This window comes from Pseudomyrmex gracilis, unplaced genomic scaffold (assembly GCF_002006095.1).
Source record: "Pseudomyrmex gracilis isolate BER0280 unplaced genomic scaffold, ASM200609v1 scaffold_29, whole genome shotgun sequence".
In the NCBI taxonomy this organism is placed as follows: Eukaryota; Metazoa; Arthropoda; class Insecta; order Hymenoptera; family Formicidae; genus Pseudomyrmex; species Pseudomyrmex gracilis.
The window spans coordinates 805,149-828,022 of record NW_018020613.1 but is presented as its reverse complement, the minus strand read 5'-3'; the positions used below and the strand labels follow the sequence as shown (position 1 = coordinate 828,022).

Below are 22,874 nucleotides of genomic sequence, written 5' to 3'. Positions count from 1 at the left end.
CATAGAAGAGCATCGTTTTCTCTACCCTATCATCGGCGAAGAAGAAAAAGTACTTTGTTGCCGCATTGAACTTCTCTCCATATTCACACTTCTTCGATCACTCGGAATTCGACAACTACGAGCAATTTAACTTTAAAATAGCGATCACACCTGGAAACGTTTTGTCGTTAGTGATTTTTATCAGTGTGACAGAAAGAAAAACTAGGAGCACGGAGAAGACGTGTAAATATAACCGTTAATTCCACGGTGTATTATGACATGTAAAATTCTTAATAAATCTGAAAGATTATTACACGCAGCATATACTAGATATAAAGAAGTACATTTATCACATACTTGCTTTTTACAATGAAAAATTATATTTACCTGTAGATGAGAGATCAACAACATGGAATAAGCAAATACATTTATGTTTGAAACTAACATCCTGCATTGTTATCTTAATTTGCTTCTATCACGGTAATAAAATTTAAAATTAAACGCGTTTTACATAAAGTGAAAAAAAAGCGTGACTCGCAACGCAACGTGTTTGAAAAAAAAGTTTATCCCAAATGCATACGTAAACTTACTGGAGAATTTTATTTGTATTTCCATAATAACATTATCAACATACTAACATTGTAAGTATTTTAGTTTACAAAATCTGAGTATAGAATGTGCATATTGACTATTACATACGTCACGATTACGAATACTATATTTTTAGACTGTGAGAAAAAGAAAAAGCTTGAAAGAAACAAAAAAAACAGGAGACACAAGATTCATTGGTTAATTTAGTTTATCAATTTGTACATTTTTCTTTATTTGTGTATCTTATATATTTATATATGTATAGAAGCTTTGTAATTTGTTCTCTTTTCAAATTTATATAACTTGATTATCTGTCTTTTCTTTTTCTAAATACGACACACGCACGTTCCTTGCAATACAAATTATCAAAATATGTATATATTATTATTATTACGGAACTAAAAAAGTTTCAATCCTTTGTTAAAAATCTCTTCGAGAAATGTAGAAATAATTAATACTGAGTATTTCAAAGCCAGAATCCAAAAATGTTGCGATATTAACTTATTACACTTATTATACTTTGAAAATCTCTTTGCCGTGGCTGTGCGTCGTATAAAGGTTTTTTTTTTTGCAAGGTATTTCCAATAATAAGTATTCTGCAAACGAAAAACTGAATAAAATGCTCGTACAGTACACACGTACTTCTTGCAAACATCTAAAAACGTACATCTTCGAGGAGCGTATCGTTAGATACTTTTTTTTTTTCTTCAGAAAATAGATTCTGGAGAATGCAGGATAGCCGATAATGATACCGACGTTCAAATAGATGTTCACTCTCTATATGAAACTGTGTCGCGTCAATAAGTTATTTTATGCTATTGCGACTCGATGAGAGAGATATTTGTCGCGACAATAATGCGAAAAGTGCATTATTATTCGTTCATCTTATCATTAAATAGTTTTTTTTTTTTCTTAATGCACGCAAGTTTCTTTATGATATCGACTATCGCTCATTCTCGTCGCGATCAATTTCACTTGTCACACTCATGCGCAGGCATTGTTCTCGCCACATTATAAGACTTATTTTAATCAACTTTCACAACACTGTAAATGTTGCGCACAAACCAAAAACAGGCAAAGAAACCAATAGAACCTGAAAGGAAATGATAAATTTTGTTCGTCATTCGAGTATCGTAACTTGCGCGTTTACAACTAAATGAATGAATAATACTCACCTGTCAAAAGGAAGAATAAGTAAACCATAATGAATGTGTATCCGAAATACAGGAACGTAGAAGTGGCGCCTTCAATGTCTAATTTGGTGATGAAAAAGTGTATACAATAAATTAACAAATAGACAGCAGTAAATCCGGATGTGAGAAAGCTACGCCACCACCAATGGTAATCCTATAAAGAATGTCACGAATACATTAACATTATTGTTTTCTAACATGAATTTAACAGCTTCTTGAAATGTGTGTGTATAAATTTTACCTCCGCACAGAGATGAAAATAACAAAGTAGAATTGTCGTCTCGGAACACGTGATGACGAGTATAACAAATACCAGAAACAAAAATCCGAACATATAATATACTTGGCTCGACCTGACAGAAAAAATAATTTTTTTTTTACAAAATGTTTGTTGAAAAGATAAAAATATGCGTGTAATAATATACACTTACCATAGAGAATTAAGTATAAAAAATAATTGTATAAATATGCAGCCAAACGGTAAGACACCACCCATAATAACGCCGGGTATTGGCTGTGTATAAAAACTCTGTTCTGGTATCTGTCGAGGAATCTGATTCGTCCGCACCGGATGCTCCAGAGCCTACGGCGTTTCGTTTCCGGTTAATTTAATTTTTCGATTGGTTTGTAAACGCGACACGACAAATTGATACTGATTAATTGTACTCACTCTTCTTTTGAAGCCTAAATACGCGCCGAAAAATGTCAACGGCACGGACACGCCAAACCACAACGCTAGGAGCGCGATCAAAGTGCTAAAAGGTACAGCGGCCGAGCTTCCATTCACCCAGAATATCAAGTTCATTATGAAGAATAAACCGAACACAATTCTAAAAACAAAAACAAAATTGCAATTGTTCTTCTCAGACATTTTTGACACGCAAAGAAAACACAAATGGAACTCAAAATAATGATATTTTTGGAAGTAGCAGAGTCGACAGACTTCATCTACGGAAGTAACACGAATTTTACATACCCGGGACTAAGCATGGCTGTGAGGAGCACGTTAGACTTCCATTTCTCTCCGCCGAAGCTCTTGTATACCCGAGCGGCGGCGTATCCCGCGTTCGCTCCCAGACAAACATACATTACCATTGCGCAAGTCATTAGCGCGCCTCTATTAGCAGGCGAGAGAAAACCGAGACAAGCGAATGCTTAAAATAATTACAGTATTAATTGTAACATCTGTAACTTATCACTCCGGATGCGCACACAGGAAAAATGATAACCCAGAAAGTTTAAATGTTAAAGTGTTCGTGTCTGATAACTTACCTAGAGTGACCAATGTCATGCAGAATACTTGAACACCGGATCCGAGCAAAACCGAAAGCAACATTCCTTTACGCGGTGGACGGAACACGTCGCCGTGAACCAACTTCCATCCGAATTCCTCCTGCGCATCCTCTCCTGATTCTATCTGGAAGTAGGCCTGCGTTATCGCAACACAGACAAACAGATATCACAATCTTGTAAAAGTGAAGAAAACGACTGGTCACCTTCACCTTTTTTTTTGTGAAATATGTTACACTGTGTTTCGCTTTTTAAGAGTACAATTTATTGAGTAATATGAAATTTATGCGAAAATAAAATCACATGCTTCTGAGAGAATCGGTTAAATTATTTCGTATAACAAGCGTACAAAAGAAATGTGCATGCAGAATGCAGAAAAGAGTGTATCGCAATCGTGTTCGGTTATATAACTTAATTGTAAGTATACTGAATATAAGTACCTGATTATATCGAGCGATATCTTTGTGCAGTGTGCGAAGCATTATCATAGCCACCATACCAGAAAGAAACAGAACGATTATTAACGAGTTAAGAATACTAAACCACTGGATATTTGTATGTGGCATCGATTCTAAGATATAATCCCATCTGGACGACCATTTAATGGTATTGTTTTTCTGAAATATTTGAAATACATACATGTGTGAAATTACAATAACTCTCAATTTTCCATAGCATGTTAAAATATCTTTTTTTTTTTGTGTTTATTATCTAGAACGTCTCCTTGAAGACTTACCACAAATTTAACAGAATATGTATACTGCACTTGGAACGTATCTCCATTGTGAAGTTTGGAAGATGGTAACTCTAATGGTATTTGACTCTCGCAATCAACCGTACCGGTATGTTTAATACTGCGAGGCACTACTTTCACAGCTATCAGAAATAAGCAAGTGCAATAGATATTAGATACAAGTGACTAAACAAATCGGCTTGGATCGGATATGCGAGAATACTCACATATAATACGACCACCGTTTTCCTTAAAGGATGATCCCCATTCTTCTGAACCGCCACTATGATATGTTATAGTAAGGTTCACATGATTGAATAGATAGTAAGTCCTTGGTTTGTTGTACGGACCCTAACAGATGTAAGAAAAAAAAATTAAATATAAATTACATTTTATACTCTTACGATTTTAACATTAATCTATCTTTTAAACTAACATGTATAGTGCAGGTGTCTTGTTGCGATCTAGATTCTTTGGAGTAGCAACCCATTGGAAAACCTGTGCTACAATACTGTCGTTCATCTTCCAGCTGATAACACCAAGTTACCGGCATGTTATCTGTTAAAAATAAAATATAAATCTTCAACTAACTTGAATGCAAATATTCTTAACACACATTTCTTATTTCACTTTATACAGAGATTTATCAATTTGGATAAAACTTTCTGATACTCTACCAACAATCCAATGATGTTGATAATTTGCTTCTATCGCGTTTCTCAACAATTCCAACTTCTCCTCTGAACTTTCATCACCTGTGTATATTTTTGGCTTGCAAGCTGGAGCACACTTAACATCTTTTAAGAAGTCCAACTTGAAAAGAAGAAACATAAGTTCTCTTACATGTTCACATCTTTTTATCTTCCTACATACGTAAACATTTGTAAATCTTTGATTTTAGATTCTATTGTTAAATTTACCTTGTACGGCGATGGTCGTATGCGTTCTCCGAAAACAACTTGTCCCAAATTCTCAACCGGAGACGCTTCATCTTCTGCCGTACAGAAGTCGAAACTAGATTGAAGATGTTCACAAGCATTAAACAATTGTCACAGCAACTAAGCGTTTAAATATATACAAGTATAACAATTATTACAACACTTACTGACTATATTCATATGGTATTACATTTTTTTCTGTATTCAGACGATTCACATACAGCTTGATTTCAGGCTGAAAAAGAACGAGAATAAACAGTTTCGATCAATGAAGGCCACATTTAATAGGCTTATTAATAATACATTATCGCAATACATATTTATATTTGTATATCTGTATAGATAAAAAATATATGAGCGCACACGCATAATGTGCACTAAAGAAATTGCGACGAAGTACACACGTAGACACGCATCACGATCACCTTGACTAGCTTTTTTACACGCATACCTTACAGGTTAACGTAGCTTCCCCGGCCTTACAGTAATTCACGGGTGCCAGACCAGGTAAGTAGAAGGCCGTGGCGCCGTAAATAACGCACAACGTGTAGAAAACCGTGATCGCTGTCATTGTTCCTATCGTCGTCGTTATCGCTCCGATCCTACTCGACGTGTCCACCGTTCCGTTCACGCTTCTCACGTGAGACCACTTGTCTAAGCGAAAGCATTCAATCGCATTATACACCACATAAGCCGCGGTCTTGTTCCTTTATCGCGTGAGGATTTTTATTTCTGCGCGAGAAAAAACGTCGCCGAATATACAGCAAACGCGAATCACATCGCGAGGGGCTACCATGACACGTCATAGAATACACACCAGTACAAGCCGAGTGTCTGGTGACAGTGGTTGACCAATGACCTAATGAATCGCACGTCTCTATTTTAAATCTCGCGCTCGTTCGCAAGCTGCGAAACCCGGCAGCAAATCGGCACGTCGAAACGCCAGTGAGTTCCTGGGGTCCCGAAAAGCTCCGTACTCGGATTTAAACATCGTTCACACGAGTCGCACCCCACGATTGGTCGATTCGATTTGACACGATTGGTCCGAGTCTCGTGACTTTTTCTAACGTTATTTTGGCAACACCGAGAGCTCTAAGAGATTTTGAAACACACACACACACTCCTAGCTGACAAAAGCATACATAACACGCACACACACGCGCGCGCGCGTTCTCTGTTAGTTTATACTTTAAAACATCTGTAAATGTCAGTAAACGTCTTTCTGCGGTTGATAAGCACCGATTGTGAAACAAGAGAAGAGAATTGAAATCGGAATAAGCTGTACGAGAGATCATACTTTGCTTAAAAAAGGAGAAGAATGGACAGTGCAATTACGTAAAGCGTTCGTTTTCGAGAACTACGAAACGGCGACGAGCTCCACTAAAGACTCCTTTTGCAATGGACGAGTGTACTTCAACAATATATTCTATCTGGGTGAAACGGTGACCGTATAACAATAGTGTCTCATTACAAGCAAAATGATACACAGACATATGTAAATACGCACCGTTTAACCGTAGTAGTTTCTACCGTGTATTTTTAATTGTTGATACGCGATATATATTTTCACGTTGTAACATGATGGGAATATTGTACGAGAAGAGGCCGTTGAAAAGGCCAAGACTGGGTCCTCCGGATGTGTATCCTCAAGAACCAAAGCAAAAGGAGGACGAGCTGTCGCTAACGAACGTCAAGCACGGCTTCACCACCATACCACAGCTGGCGGATGAATTCGGAACGGCCAGAAGCTCCAATGTCACCGCTGCCAAGGTCGGCGCGTTCTTTAACGCGATTCTCGCTAAGAAAGAGGAGCTCGCAACGATGCCTGATACCGGTAGAAAGAGACAGCAGATTAATCCCAAAGATAACTTTTGGCCAGTGACCGCCAGGTCGAAGAACAGCATCGAAACATGGTTTAAAGATCTCTCAAGTAGCAAACCATTGGTTACTCTCGCAAAGAAAGCTCCAAACTTTAATAAAAAAGAGGAATTATTTATGATGCTTTGTGAATACCAAGTACCAATGCTGAGAGCAGCCTGGTATATCAAGCTTAGTTCGGCTTATACGGTTGCGGTCTCAGAAGCTAAGATCAAAAAGCGCCAGCTGCCAGATCCGACTACTGGTGAGTGAAAAAATCTCTTTTACATTAAACAATTAAATCTCTTTTATGTTAAACAATTTTATATGATTTTATATCATATCGAAGAAATCTGTGAATTTAGTATTGTTTTAAACATTAATCTTAATTGTTTTCTTTTGTATTATTTACAGAATGGACTGGCACTCTCATAAAATTTCTGAAAGATCAATTGTCCAAGCTGCAAGAGTACTATCATATGGACAATCATGTGACTAATCCTAGCAACAGTAATAATAATACAACAAACAATTCCTGCAACAGCAATGGAGCTGTTGCAACAAATAACAACAGCACCACTAATAACAGTAACAATAATAATGTTAATAATAATAGTAGTACTCCTACTAATAATAATACCACTACTAATAACAGCAGCAACAACAATACCAACAACAATAACAACAGTGGCAACAATGCAAACAATAGTAATGGCACTGTTATTACTCAACCACCTACACCTACATCGAGTAATCAACAAACAACAGGCAATACAATGAACGAAGAACATAAATTAGCGCTTAAACAATGGCACTATTGTGTACAATTAGTAAAATACATGTTTGAAGAAGGTTTGCTGGATAGACAAGAGTTGTTACAGTGGATTCTGGAATTACTAGATAAGACCAGATCTTCCACTTCGGAAGATGGGATATTGAAACTTCTATTGCCATTGGCTCTGCAATATTTAGAAGAGTTTATACAATCCGAACTGTTAGCCAGAAAATTGGCGTATTTATGCTGTCGTAAATTGGCACACATGTGCAACAATGTTGAGAGCAACAACAATCCTCAAAGTCCATCAGTTAATAAAACCGAGAGCAACAGCAACAAGGACACTGTTACTACTCAAGTACCATTGAATCCTTTGACGGTTGCTTTCAATGACTATCTGACTTGCGCCCATCACAGAGACGTAATTTACAGTTTATCTACCATAATCCAGGTATGAACAATATCCTTTCGTTATGGTTTCATTTTTGCGATGCTCGAGAAATTTGAATTTGTTGATTTTCAGGTCATAACTTTGGAATGTCCTACAGCGTTGGTATGGAACAGCGTTGGTGAGGGAAAGGCACCGTCGGTTTTAAATGGATCACCTTTAGATTATTTGCCATGTCCTCCGGCAGCTTTGCCGTGTCCACCCGCGAGCTCGGCCAATCCTACGATGAAACAGCTTAAGATTGCGCAAGAAAATATACGAGCTCGATCACAAGCGGCGGAGGGCAGATGGTCGTGCGACAAGTGGCAACAGAGCAGCGCAGGTACAACGACTAACAAGGTTTTAGCAGCTTTGGACGCTCTTGATCGGCACAGTTTCGACCGAATGGACGCATCGAATTCACTTGACACGTTGTACGCAAAAATATTTACACCACCCCCGAAAGATAACAACTCGAACGAACGTGACACGAAAACGGAATACAATCCGCAACAAGATTCGGCGGTGGTTGAAATTTTGTGCGAGTGGGCCGTGAGCGCCGAACGTTGGGGAGAGCATCGAGCGATGGCGGTTGCCAAGCTTCTTGAAAAACGACAAAGCGAAGCTCTGGGTGAGACCAACGACAACGACGATAAGGACAGTACGTGCAGCAATGGAAATCCGCCTATTCTTCCGATTTTTCAACCGTTACTCATGAAATTCTTGGACGTGGACGCTCCGATATTGGACAGCACCTCGGCTCAATCTAAGGCTCAGTTTACGAATCTAGTTCACCTGTTCTCGGAATTAATAAGGCATGACGTCTTCTCGCACGACGCGTATATGTGTACTCTGATTTCGAGAGGTGATCTTATACAAGGTGATTTCTCTTATAATATATTTAATATGTCATATATATTATATATTTTTTGCAACAATAAGAATAATAACAATTGTTTTGTATAAGTGTTAATTAAACAATGCAAACGAGATTGTAACATTATTCTGTTGTCTAATTAGGTCCAGTAGCTAGCAAACCTGGAACACCAAGCAACAGGGAACCGATCGACGAGGACAGTCTATTCCCGGGTATAGATTTAAAGCCGGCCAAATTGGAAGTTTCGGATCACGGACGTACTATGGATTATGACGACAGTAAAATCGATGACGACCTGGACAAGATATTACAGCACATTAAAGAAGATCAACAAAATAGCATGGATGCACCAGATAGTCCAAAAGAAGACGCTTTGACCGGTCACGGGGGTCATGAAAGTCTCGATTCGAAAATGCCATCAAGTCACAGCAGACATTTGTTGTATACCACCCATTTTCCACTGCCACAAGTAAGATTTTATTATTTTTCATACGTATATATATTTGTATATGTATAATTTTATGTTTTATGTGACCCGTTGATAAATGTTCTTCTAGGACGAGACGTGCAGTCAGCATGATTGCAATCAGCGACATGTGTTGCTATACGGTGTCGGACGCGTCCGAGACGACGCTCGACATCTTGTTAAAAAAATGACGAAAGAAGTGTGTAAATTGTTCGGTAAGAAATTCAGTATTGATGTTGCAGAGGGTGGCAAGGTGAAGAAACATTCTCGAAGTGAATTCAACTTCGAGGCTGTTACGATGAAATTTCAAAATCTAAGTTACTTCGATCAACATGTTGTCACATGGCAGTGCGCAACGCAAGTAATAGAAATGCTCAACACATTCGCATTGGCTGGTTCTTCTTATTTACCGGTTCATGAGCACGTAGCTTTTCTTTTCGATTTAATGGAGCTCGCGTTAAACATATACGGCCTAATCGACGTTTGTATACAAATTCTGAAAGAGCTGCCGGAAGTAGAGGCACAATTGACGGCTAGAAACAGTCAATTGGTTCGAAGTTACACTACGAATCTCAGTTTGTATGTGGTCGGTGTATTGAGAAGATACCACTGTTGTTTGTTACGTAAGTAATGTTAAACTCGCTATTTCTCTACGATATAAATAAAAGATTAAAAATAACGTATATATTTTTATTTTACATAAATTATTGCAGTGTCACCCGAGCAGACTACAGCGGTGTTCGATTTACTGTGCAAAGTGGTGAAGCACGTCTCAAATCCCAGCGACTGCAGTTCCGCCGAACGATGCGTGTTGGCGCACCTGTACGACTTGTATTCGACGTGTTCTCTTCTGAAAACGAAATCACACGGAGTGGAGGCGTTCAGTAACGCTTATCCAAAGATACGAACCGCTCTTTACAGCACATTGCAACCAACGCCTTCGAGTCACGTGTACAATTCGCAGTTTATGGTGGATGTCTTCACTAGCCTGCGAAGAGGCGGAAAGATCGAGCCTCAATGGGCGAGACAGTTGAACGAAACACCGGCTAATCGGTATAGTTTTGTCTGCAACGCGATCGTCGCAGTCTGCAGCGAAACGGATAACGATAAACTGAACGACATTGCTATAACTTGCGCTGAACTAACCGCCTGTTGCAACGCTCTTAATGCCGAATGGTTGGGCGTACTTATGGCACTCTGCTGTTCTTCGAACAGTTCCGCTTTTTACATCGATGTGTTGAATCAGGTTGACGTACAAGATCTTAGTATACACAATTCTCTTGCTATATTCACATCAATTTTAATCGGTAAGTTCTGACGATAGAGATATTTTATTAGACAAGATATATATCTGCTATAATATTTTATTAGACAAGATATATATCTGCTAAGTAACTCCGCTAAGTAACAACTCAATTGTTTGTGTTGCAGCGAGACATTGTTTCTCTTTGGAAGATTTCGTCGTGCACATAGCGTTACCGTCCCTGGTGAAAACTTGCAATGACGGCCGCGGAGACATCGATATCGAAGCGGAAGCCGGTGCGCGTTTAACTTGCCATTTGCTATTGAGACTTTTTAAAACCGTCGAATGTCCACAACCGGCTTTATACTCGGTCAGTACTAGTCCTCATCCACTTCCGAGCGGAAATTCGAGGGGATATAATATAAAGTTGAGCTGTGATAGACACCTGTTGGCAGCTGCGCACAATAATATAAGAGTAGGACCAGTACTGGCGGTGCTTAAAGCTATATTAGTAGTCGGAGACGCCACAGCCGCTAAGCAGCCGCCCAAGAAAGTCGATATGCCCTTGAGTCATGCTAGTAAAGGAGGCGGTCCGGCTAGCGTCGGAGTTGGAGTTGGTGTTAGTAGCAGCGGACCTGGCGAATTGTCAATCAGCCATATTTTGGGAACGAGCGATATTTTGGGAGGAGGCGACGACCTCGGACTCGATTTGGCCATGTCTTCGTCAAGCAGCAGTGCTGGCTTGACTACGGAAAACGTTAAAGGATTTTCCGACTTTGCCCATCATGTTTTGCGTCAGATTTGCAGTCAGGAGTGGGTACTGGAGAGATGCCTACAGAATCCAGACGAACTATGTCACCAGGACATGCTATTGGACAACATGCTGACGCCACGACAAGCCCAAAAACTGTTGCACATGATCTGTTATCCTGACACTCCTACTGAAGCCTTTATTGATCAGAAAACTCATATTACTAATATCTTAGAGAATTTAGAGCAATGGAGCCTAAGAATGTCTTGGCTAGATTTGCAGCTTATGTACAAACAATTCACGCCAGGATCCAGTGAACTTTCTCAATGGTTGGACACAGTTGCGAAAGCCGCAATTGACGTTTTCCAATTGAACAATACCTTAAGTAGCAAACCTGACAAAAGATCGGGTTCTATATGGTTAGTTGCTCCATTGGTTTCGAAATTACCGAGTGCGGTACAAGGCAGAGTTCTCAAAGTGGCTGGACAGGTGCTGGAATCGGGTAACTGGTCGAAAACAGCAGGTCGCGAAAGAGGTAGATCCAAATCGCCCTCGTTATTCAATCACCAACCATTTCTCTCGCTCGTGCTTACGTGTTTGAAAGGTCAAGATGACCAGAGAGAGGGGTTATTGACATCATTACATTCTCAGCTCTCACAGTTTTTAAATACTAGTAAAGAAGAGAAACACATTGGCTCTGAGGATCCTAAAACTAGAGAAGTATTGCAGGATGCGCTGCAGTTGAGATTCAGCCTCGTCGGAGGTGTATTCGACACGATACAGAGAAATACGACTGCTACGACAGACTGGGCGATTCTATTGGTTCAATTAGTCAGCTATGGCGTTATAGATTTAAATAACAACTCCGAACTTTTCACGACGGTAATAGATATGTTGGCAACATTAATTCACTCTACTCTAGTGTCAGATTCGCAGTCTGAGAAAGATGAGAATAAAAAGCATTACCAGAATTTGATGAAAAAATTGAAGAAAGAGCTTGGCGACAGAAATTCTCCGAGTATTCGCTATGTCAGACAACTTCTACCGTTACCAAAGTTGAGCATGGAAGTTATTACTTGCGAACCAGTTGGATGTTTAACGGATACCAAAGGCAACAAGATCGCTGGATTTGATAGCATCGATAAGAAGCAGGTACATTGAATTGATATTTTTTTCTCAACAGAAGTATTTTGTACAAGATACAAAATATTAATCTTTCTATAATATTATTTATTTAATTATAAGGGGCTGCAAGTATGCGATTCTCAAAAAGTATCGGCGTGGGAACTCTTGGAAGGTCATAAAAATCCTGCGCCGCTTTCGTGGGCTTGGTTCAGAGCCGTTAGAATGGAACGTAAACCTCTTACATATCAAAATGCGCATAAATTGCTGCGATATCACACGCACAGTCAAATTCGTCCAGCTAGCCATTATCTGGATCCACCACCGTTGCCGCCGGAGGATCTAGAACCGGATAAAAAGGAATCAGAACCTGGTAAAGCGGATACGCCAATGAGTATCGATTCGCCGGGACGAGTTGGTGGTGGCGTCAATAGCGCTGGAATCAATAATGCCGGCACTAATGGCAAAGGAAAAGCCATGAAAACCAAGCGACATAATAGACGGACTAAAGGACCTGCTACACCTACTACACCTATGTCGCAACAGATGCAGGTAAGTTTAATCATCCAATGATATGCTATGACAAAACAAACATATATCTCTTTGCTCATACATGCAATCTTTTATTTTATAATTAACAGCAACCACCAGCCCAGTTACAACAAATGGCATTTAGTAATCAACAAGCTCCTGTTGCGCAACAGCCCGGTATGTTTACTGGTCAACCGCCGCAGCCGCAACAACAATGGTACAGCAATCAGCAGGCACATACGCCGGCGCAGCAGTACGGATATGGTCAACAGTTGCCGCCTGCGCCAGTTGGACCACGCTACGAAAGACCCGGAATGAATAATCAATCCAAGCAAGCTCTGTCTAATATGCTGCGATTGCGATTACCGTCCACTCAATTCATGAGCTCGCAACAACAACCGCCAAACGCGACACCGGTTGCCGGTCCGGGCGCGTTCCAAGGTATGCAGAGGACACAGTTTATTAGGCAACAGCTGAGAGCGCAGCACGGAGCACCCGGTATAAATCCGCAACAAGGCATGTTCGCGGCGCAACAACAGCAGCAGCAACAACAACAACAAGGAATATACGCAGGAATTCAACAAGGTACAAATTGAGTATTTTTATTAATCAAAAGTTAAATCTTATTTGAGTTGTACTGGAGTTAAATTTCTACTGGCAGGCATGAATCAAAATTACGCGGGATACGGAGGACAGCAGATGATGCAACAGCAGCAGCAGCAACAGCAGCAACAACAGACGTCACAGCAAACGCAACAACAGCAACAGCAGTTGCTACAACAGCAGCAGCAGCAAGGCATCTTGAATCAACAGCAAAACATGATGTTCCCCAATCAGCAACAAATGATGGGACCGCAAAGGGGACAGGAGTACATGCCACAACAGAGAATGCAACCTGGCGCTGCGAGGCCGCCATATTTACAAGTGTGTATTATTAGTATGTCAAAATGAGCGTACGTATATGTCATATAAGATTTAATATAAACGCGTCAAAGAAGAAATCATTATATATTCAGGCGCCAAATGTAACAATGAACACAATGGGACCAATGGGTGGAGGTGTTCAAAATCAACCCGCTCCTCCTTATCGGCAATCCGCTGGGAAACCAGGTGCGGTAGGAGTGACAGGAGTCGGGACAACCAACGTCAGCTTGCAGCAAAATCAGCAGTTCCAAGTATGTTTTTGATTAAGTGAAGCAGCGGGATATCTTTGAAATAATTTGTGGGGAAACAATTATTTGATATTGTTAGTTATTTTTATTATTTATTTTTTTTAGAAATTAAAAGAAGGACACATAGATAAAAGAAGAAACACATACATTCCTACACTTACACACATGCACTCGGATCATTTTATATTACATCACTTATTATGTGCACACGAAAACTCACGTTTACAAAACATTCACGCGTTTACAAACCATCCGTTGTTTACAAATCAACAACATATCCATAACACAGAACATGCACACCACACAGAACAAATTGATGCATTTGACTATGTATGCACAAACCATAATCTCCAAATAATTAAGCTTAAGTAGAAAAATTTTTAATAGAGAGATCTAACTCACAAGAAAGTGGAAAAAAATAAATTGATTATCGCTGTTAGGTTAGGTTATTATTAGTTTTCTTTGCTACTAACTTGTTATTTGATTTATTTTTACACATGCAGCAACAGGCGATAAATCAGCAACGCATGAGACAACAAATGCTGGCTATGCAGCAACAACAGCAACAAGCGCAGCAGCAACAACAGCAGGCCGCTCAACAGCAACAGCAGCAGCAGAACACCAGCGGCCAACAACCAACTCCTCAACTCGTGACACACCTGCAAAGACATCTAAGTCAACCACCGCAACATTCCTATCAACATCAACCACCTCCTTATTAATTGTACGAGAGACACTCCTACTAACCGTATGCTGATGTTCGACACCAATGTAAAATATAAACTAGCAAGATTTACTGAATTTCAGACTTTCTATTACAAGTTAAGTAGCCAAGTGGGGACAGTGTTTGCAGGGAAGAAATACTAAAGTTTTTAATTAATTAATACTATTTTAAATTGACTATGTTTATTAAGCAAACAGTGATAACTGCAATTTTGCGTTATTTGATCATGCGTCTTGTTGTGCAGAAGCAATCTTGAGCCTAAAAGCACACGGTTCTTTTTTCGTGTTTGAGCGTTATAATCGACTAATCGATTAGCAAAAGCAATTTAGCAAAGTTGGACTGTTAAGTCGTCGCGACGTTCGCGTGTGATTTAACACGAGAAAACGCATCGTGTGTGCCGCAGGTTTTGCTACTTACGCAACAGAGATCTTGTAACAGAAATGTCAAAAGTCATGTTTTAATGATTTCATTGACTCTAGATAAATTTCTATAATCAAGCGTACACATAAGTTCTATATGCTATTTACTTGTATAAAATTTTTTTTCATTAAAATACTATTTTATTATTTATAAAATTATTTAAAATTATTATATGAAAATAAAAATATTTGAAAAAAAAAAATCACATTAAATGCATATAGACACGCGGCCGGAATGAACATTCACCTAGTACAAGATCACGTGTGTACTATATATAATTTATATCACAAAATAAATTTATTGTTATTGTTACGCGAGTATTTAAATACAGTAGGGGAAAGTGATGTTTACGTGAATCACTCTCCTCTAACTCGTATGTCATATTTTTTACCTAGACTTGTACATCAATAGTAATTATGTATAATAAAAGTAAAAGGTGATTGTATTTAACGCGTGCATTGAATAAAAAATAAAAACAAACGGTAACGAGCTAGCAAGTTAGTATAGAGTTCATAGAAAAAAAAAATTGGAAAAATCTCGTATAAACGAATTGGAATATAAATGAATAACCGAATCTCGAACTACTTTTGTTATTATTTTAATATTGACTTATATATATACCACACATACACATATATATTTATTATTATTTCGAAGTTATTACGTCGAATTTACTAATAAACATCGCATGGTGCGTATCGTAAAAATGAAAAAAAAATCTGTATTCAAAGTGAGAAATTTGCGTTATCGACTTCTGATCAGTTGCTTATATGATATTGCAGTAATTGCATCGCTAATATTTAAACGTAGGAATTTGTGCTATCAACTTCTGATCAGTTGTATTAATGATAGATAATAATATTTGAAAACAATTTGAAAACAGGAATTTGTATTGTTGACTGCATGTTGAGCAATTAATTGTTTTACAGTTTTCACAATTCTACAAAAGATAGAGACAGTTGTAGCTTTTTTATACTATATGTGTGTATGTGTGCGCGCGTTGTGTACAATAAAAAGTGGTGGTATGTAAAATTATATAAATTTAAGAAAAGAGCTATTGCAATGATCTTGTTTTTATTTTTTGATAAAATCGTCGCGAAGCAATATTTTCAGTAAAAATATTATGTTCACCATGTTTCTACATTCCGTAATCTTATCGATAACTTAAGCGTCGAATCAATTTCATAATATGTATATTATAATTTTATATACAAAGAGAGGAAGAGAGATTAAAAATGTGTGCATCGAGTTTTTATGAGAGAAACATCTTTTGCTTTTTAATATTTCGATATTTCGCTTATCCAATGAAGGCCTTTAAGAGACGAACTTTAGATCGGAGTGCCTTCGTTTTAGCTTGTTCGCGCTACTCGTGAAATAAGCGCGAGCCTTTTATGCCAAAAACGGGCGAGCGGCAATCCCGTAAATGCGATTGGCCGTTGATGCCAAGCTCGAGGATGAGAGGAAAAGAGGGAAAAGAAAGAAAGAGAAACCGCGATATCTGATTGGAGTAGAACTCGTAGCTCTCGTCCGGAGTTTTCGCGGACGCTTCGAAAAATCGCAAACGAAACCGCAGAGCACGAAACATCGCGGGGCCGAACTTGGAACCTGCTCGCGAAACCTGATAAGCCGGCGCAATATTTTTCCTAGATGCATCTAGGACGCGTATAGCTAGAGAAATCCTATTTCTGCCTCGGCGTTCCGATTTGTATATTTTGTTCGATAAAATGCGAAACCCGGCGCGGAATATACTTGACACACTAATAAGTGGTGCGCGCGCGCGCGTCTGTTGTTTGCAAGTTGCTATTTTCCGCTGAAAACAAGAAGATATTGAAGTTTGTGAATTCGGTCTGATTCGGGTATTATCATTTTAGTTCCCCGTGTCGCGTTAGAATTATGATTTGCTTCTGAAAATAATTTTTGGAATCTGTAAATCGCGTTAGTGTGTCAATGTTTGTCCCGACGTTTTGCGAATATCTCGTTTCAGGGTTCAAGAGCTGACACTGTATAAATAAATAAACGGGCGATTTAAAATATCTGCAAAATTTTTCAATAACACTGCAAAAGCGTGGAATATTAAATTGCGATCTATTATTTGTTGTTAATGTACATCAGCTGAAGTTAATGCGATAAAAAGTTCGGCGAGGGCGAAAAATAACATTTTCCCGCGAAAGAAATTTCTCATCCGAGACAATTGTGTGCTTGATATTAATGAGTTTTCCGCCGGCTCTTGAAATCGAGTAACTCGCAGGAATGTATGGTTAGTGCTATACTTAACTATACGTCGGGGCAGAAACCGGTGGCTATCTGACTTACTTAACCCAATTGTTCGATCAAGTCTCGAGGCCTTATCCTCGAAAATAAGAAAAGCTTTCCAAGGTAATGCATTGTTTGATTTCATCAAATTACACTCGAGAATTGGTTAACGTCGAAATCGCATTGATATCCGAGCCGCTCTTTTTGTTTTTTTTTTCTTTCATTTTTATTATCAATATTTGAGTGAACGTACATTTAAATTTTTTCAATATAATTTTTCAGTTGTTAATTTTTTTTTTTTTTTTTTTTTTTTTTATTTAAATTATTTCAATATAAATCCACAATTGCATAATGCGCTTTTTCCGGCCTTCTGATTAAAGTAATGATTTAATATCTGATTTAAATTTGTGTGTGCAATAAGAAGTGAAAAGTTTATTTTTTAAAATTTTGTTATATAATACAATACAATGTCATAATGGATCAGTATCATGAAAGAGAAGCTCTTGTGTCAATTTATATATTTCGCTATAATCACACAGAAACTTCTAAAACTATAATTATGCTATAGACCGCTCTCTATGTCTGTCCACAGAAATTACGCACCTGTCACTCGTCCGTTAAGGCGCGTGCGCAGAAATAATAAGTTGCAAACGGTATAACATATTAGTTTCAAATAAAAAACTGATTCGCCTCATCTAGTGACAAATGAGAGTTCGTGGTTGTCATAATGACAGTCTGAAGTTGTCAATTTTGTGAAAATCGGAGTGTGTGTGCAGTGTTCCGCGAGTAAGTAACACGAGTTTTCGACATATCGTACTTTGCGGTTTACGCGTCACGTTTTTCGAAATGTTTCTCCGTTCGTTCGGGCGCGCGCTTCGCTTTGCCGCGACATTATCGCAAAAAACGCGTCGTGTGTTTCGCAAAAGAAACAAACAAAAAAATCGCGGGAAAAATGGCGGATAAGCGACGGAGGCGGAGGTGGTTACGGAAGAAGCACCTTAACGAAATTTTGCTCGCACTTGGATGCACGGGGCCCGACAAAGTGACACTCCTCCGACAGGTAATCGAGTTATTTGACGTCTTCCCTAGACTATCTCTCTTTACTCTCTTCGTCTCGCGATCGTTTGCCAGCGTCGCTAGGCGATTTGCTGATTACTCCGCGAGCTAAAAAGAATTTCGCTTCTCGCAAAAGGAGAGAAAAAGAAAAAAAAACAAATTAACGCGCAAATAATGGAACAAGCAGATTTTGTTTTCCCGCGTTGATTTCGCGTCGTTTAAGCTCTTCCCGACGCCGTTCGTTTTCAATGATCTTCGTTTCTTTCGCGTCAGATTCGCGAAGTTTGATCGCGAGACGTTTTATATCATCTTCGTCGATGATAAAGCGAAAGATCGTGCATAAATCTGTTATGCAACGTCGTCGCTCTTTCATTCACGCGGGGACAATTAAGTATTATTTGTAATTCTCATCTTCTCGTCACAATACAGAAAGAGGGAGAGGGGAAGGGAAAGAGGCGCGACGTGTCTTATCTCTGACATTGATGTCTACTAATTGGGCAAATCTTCTCACCGGCCGCATGACCAAGCATAGAATGTTCCCAATTATATTAGCACTCGGTAGCAAGTAAAAAGACTACGAGACACTTCAAGTACAAGAGAAATGTAGTTTCATCGGGGTGTCGCTGTTTTGCATAATATTCACATAACGATTTATTGTCTTAGACATTTAAATTAGACACACGCGGTAACAAAAAAAAAAAAGAAAACGATGGCGACGCGGTGACATACGTTTCAAAGTGTCTAGCAATTGTTTCAAAGATAATCACATGCGGTGGATATTCATTGTTTTTAACAATCCGCGTGGAATTCTCGCGAGGAGTCGCCAAAGATATGATGCGAGAGACAATAGGGGAACGGGGGTAGGGGGTAAGAGGAGGAGGAGGAGGAGGAGGAGGAGTGGTTGGCTTTGCAATGTGGTCTGGCCAATATTTCAAACGGCCAGACATTCGGAAAGAATTGACAAGGTACGCGCGCGCGTTCTCTCCTTTCGCAAAACAACCCTTTCGTCCGCGGGCCAGGCTGGCGTCGCGGCGCACTCTCCCCCCTGGCAGAACGAGGGGCGCCGGAGGAGCCCCCGCCGGCGGCCATCTTGTTGTTTGTGCAACCGTCGGCCGTCACACTCGCATCTCTTGCATGGCGCCACCCTCCATCGCGTCCCATTGGCGCGTTTAATCGCCAACAACCGGCTAACGTCGAAAAGCGGATTAATCCTTAAGCATAATTGGAAGAGAATCATCCCGACTGCATTTGTGCGGAAAAATAAGAGAGAGAGAGCAAGAGAGAAAGAGGAGGAAAAGCGGCGCGGAGAGAGGTGGCAGAGATGAGCGCAAGAAAGAAGGACAGCGAAGTCATTGGTAACGCGCCAAGTTCCGTCTCCCCTCCCTTCTCCTCCCCCCCCGGTGCATCGCGTTCGCGCGTATTTTTTTACATATATCTCTTTAAAAAACGCGCAAATATAGAAAATGCTAAAAGCTAATCTCTTAATCCGGCGAGATACACGCGGTCTCGTAAAACACGGTGTCATTTCTCGCTCTTGTGCGATTCCAAGATTTTTTCGATACAATCATAATATGTTTCAATCGTGTTTAGTGGAGCACTAAAAGAGTTTCAATTTGTCACCGCACCTGTGATGTAGGAAAGTCTTCTGCTATAGGAAACAAACACGCACACACACACACACATTCGCGCGCGTGGACAAAACGCGCGGCGGTTTGTGATGACGAAAAAATATTTTCGCGCCATGCCAGAATTGTTTTCGCGCGGATTTAACGAAAAATGTCCTCGGGCTCGCTTTTAACGCTTCGGGTGTGCACAGGCCGCGACTCGTAAATCCGGCCACGTCGATTTGAATCGCCCGGTAGTGCGATGGAGGACGCCCGATAAAGCCCCCGATGGAAAACGAGGGGTCAATAACCTATGTACCCATCGCTTTTTCCATACCCGCGAAATGGATGTGGAGGTTCGCGGCGGCCCGGCAACCGAAATGCACAAGTATTCCTTCGGCAAAGATGATCGAGTTTCGCCGCAATTGAAATTGATATTGATATTTTTTACGCGGCGGACGCCGCCGCCGCCGCCGCCGCCGCTGCCGCGCGTTGTCGCCATTTTTGCGCGATATGAGCACGCAAATGAAGCACTCCGCAAATAATTCTAGCGTGGAATCGAATCCTTCGGGAAATTAATGGTAATTTATATTTCGAACATTTTGTTTTGCCAATTCAATGCGCGACGATATATTCTTGTAATAATGTCTCGTATAATTATTGTCCTAATATATATAAAATATATACAGTCGTGGAAAAAATTAAATCTGTGTACACGGCTGCGCTGAACCATCTGACGTTCGATTGCGAAATATTATAAAGTCTTATGAGCACTATATATCTCGTCGATTCGTTTTGCGCGGTATCGTGGAGATTCAATAATGTAACTGAAACCGGAAAGGGCTATTTCGGAAATTCCGATATGGTGAATCTTGTTTAGGATATTGTTAGAACTGACGGAATTTGGTAAAGCGATATCTCAATTCGGGGCAGTTCCACATTTAGCGATCGCGTTATGTAAAACGGGATGTTATGTAAATTAGGAGAAGTGTGCGTGCGCGCGCGTTACACTTTCTGTAGCGCGGAAAAAATACAAAAATATCTGATGGAAAATACGTAGAGTTTAAAATATCGCAAAACAACGCGGCGTGACAAAAAATAAGTATAGAATTTTTTTTTTTTAGTAAAGTAAAGCGAAATTTTTTACGTTTCTGTGTCTTGAGAGAAACAATGTAAGGACGTGGGGATTCGTGGCTGTTCGCCGATTGCTGAAGCATAACGGGAAAACTTATCCTTCGTATAGACACTGTAGACGGAAATCGTAAACTCGCAAAAGGATCGTGCGACAGTCCGGAACTCGTAGAGACGAATGCGGAAGTACGAGCAAGGGGGAGTTTTGGGAAGGAAAGGATGTGTGGGAGAAGAAAAGAGAAGTCGCGCGTTCTCTTCCCGTGCCGGGGGGAGGAGGGGAGGGGGTGACTCAAGAAGCGACGGAGGGGAGGAGGATGGGAATGTCGCGAGGGTGGTCCGATACGGCGCGCTTTGAAACTTTTCCACTTTAACAATTATGAGCCGGAATTGAATACAGCTTGGTCCGATTGTGAGTTCGCTCGATTTGCTGTCCTTATCGCTATCGGCCGCCTCCATAAATAACGCGCGCGACCTCTTGGAGTTTGGAACGATAGTAGTGCACTTTCGATCGAGGCTCGGTTAGGTCGCGGCTTCCTCTTTCTTACCCCCGAACCCGCTTCCTTCCTCTCCCCCTCTCCCTTTTACTGCGCGTTATACGTTCCGTTGCATTTATGAAATTTAATACGGACGAGCGGCGTCGAAATTGAAAAGATTGTTGAAGTAGATTGTCGGAAAAGATAAAAAAAAAAAAAAAAAGAGAGAAAGAAAGAGAAAGAAAGAGAGAAAGAAAAGAGTAAAGAGAAATGGTCTCCGAGTCATGATCAAGTAGATCGACAATATGGAATAGCTTCAGAAATAGGGAAATGTAGAGTGAATAAAACTGATATTGAACGCCCCCGTTCGGGCGCGCCGTAGATTCAATGATTTATTTACAGATATAAGATAAAAATTCACTGCGAAAAATAACAATATTAAAAGTAGCTTTTTTTTTTTTTTAACTGTGTTGATGTTATCGTTGCAAATGATGGCGTGAAAAATGTCGGTTTTACTCAAAGCGAATGCGATTTATACATTCCGCGAGTACTTTATGGCGGATGAAGTTACGCGCTCGCCAGCCCCCGAAAAGTCACGGACCCCGAAAACTGCGGCGAAACGAATTCGAAAATTGCATTTGAAAGTTGCCGAAGGTTCCGTCAAGTCTCGCCAAGCGTATTCGAGATTGAAGTTCGGCCTGCAGCTTGTTTGTTTGCGACAGTAGGGAAAAGACCGAAGTTGGAAAGAGGAACAGCAAAGGGGAATCACTGCGAAAGTCGGATGGTACGGGATGAAGAAAAGAGGTCGGGGGGAAAGGAGGACGCGGGTGAGGGAAAGAAAGAGAGAAGGAAGGAAGGGGGCGAAGCCCTTCTCTCTAACCGATGCAAAAACGTCGGGAATCGTCGCAAAAGTTAAACAAACGACAGTGGCAGTCGCCCGTTTCCGCTCCACGTTTGCCGAGAAAACTTTCTCTTCGAGCTGCTTTCTTGCCGTTCACGTTGCAGCATAATCGTTTCAATTCGACATTATCGCCGAGGAGGAGGGGTTAAACGAGGAGAGAGAGAGAGTGGCGCTTCGCCGCGCCACTCAACCCTTTCGCCACTCGCAAAAATAGATTAATTTTCACGAATTAGGTGAAAAACGTCTCGCGGATGTCATTATCCGACGATTATACGGATTCGATTTCGATCGGGGGAATTTATTTTCGCAGTAAATTCGCAGTCCGCTCTCGAGATTTTGCCAAATTGTCGACGTCGTTAAGAATTAA

The 22,874-nt window shown here is 40.2% G+C and overlaps 2 protein-coding genes across 4 annotated transcripts; one reads left to right on the top strand and one right to left on the bottom strand.

Annotated features, from left to right (window-relative positions):
* Positions 1-560: 560 nt before the first annotated feature.
* On the bottom strand, positions 561-5,564 carry LOC109852413 (transmembrane 9 superfamily member 2). Of its 2 annotated transcripts, none has more exons than XM_020423552.1 (15): positions 5,176-5,564; positions 4,892-4,959; positions 4,707-4,800; positions 4,464-4,599; positions 4,223-4,344; positions 4,014-4,137; positions 3,790-3,929; positions 3,494-3,670; positions 3,036-3,180; positions 2,740-2,917; positions 2,434-2,593; positions 2,195-2,346; positions 2,005-2,116; positions 1,746-1,917; positions 561-1,663 (listed from the first exon to the last, which is right to left on the bottom strand). In XM_020423552.1, exons 1-15 carry the CDS (start codon positions 5,293-5,295, stop codon positions 1,596-1,598), a joined length of 1,968 nt encoding a protein of 655 aa, XP_020279141.1. In that variant the 5' UTR covers positions 5,296-5,564; the 3' UTR covers positions 561-1,595. The 2 variants fall into 2 exon arrangements, with proteins under 2 accessions (XP_020279141.1, XP_020279140.1); XM_020423551.1 differs by having other exon boundaries at positions 3,036-3,192; positions 5,176-5,563.
* Positions 5,565-5,861: 297 nt separating this feature from the next.
* Positions 5,862-16,113, top strand: LOC109852417 (mediator of RNA polymerase II transcription subunit 12). 2 transcript variants are annotated; one of them, XM_020423558.1, is made up of 12 exons: positions 5,862-6,846; positions 6,996-7,807; positions 7,880-8,663; positions 8,804-9,129; positions 9,218-9,749; positions 9,840-10,433; positions 10,558-12,272; positions 12,366-12,794; positions 12,884-13,358; positions 13,435-13,697; positions 13,790-13,948; positions 14,449-16,113. In XM_020423558.1, exons 1-12 carry the CDS (start codon positions 6,303-6,305, stop codon positions 14,665-14,667), a joined length of 6,852 nt encoding a protein of 2,283 aa, XP_020279147.1. In that variant the 5' UTR covers positions 5,862-6,302; the 3' UTR covers positions 14,668-16,113. The 2 variants fall into 2 exon arrangements, with proteins under 2 accessions (XP_020279147.1, XP_020279146.1); XM_020423557.1 differs by having other exon boundaries at positions 13,772-13,948.
* Positions 16,114-22,874: the final 6,761 nt, after the last annotated feature.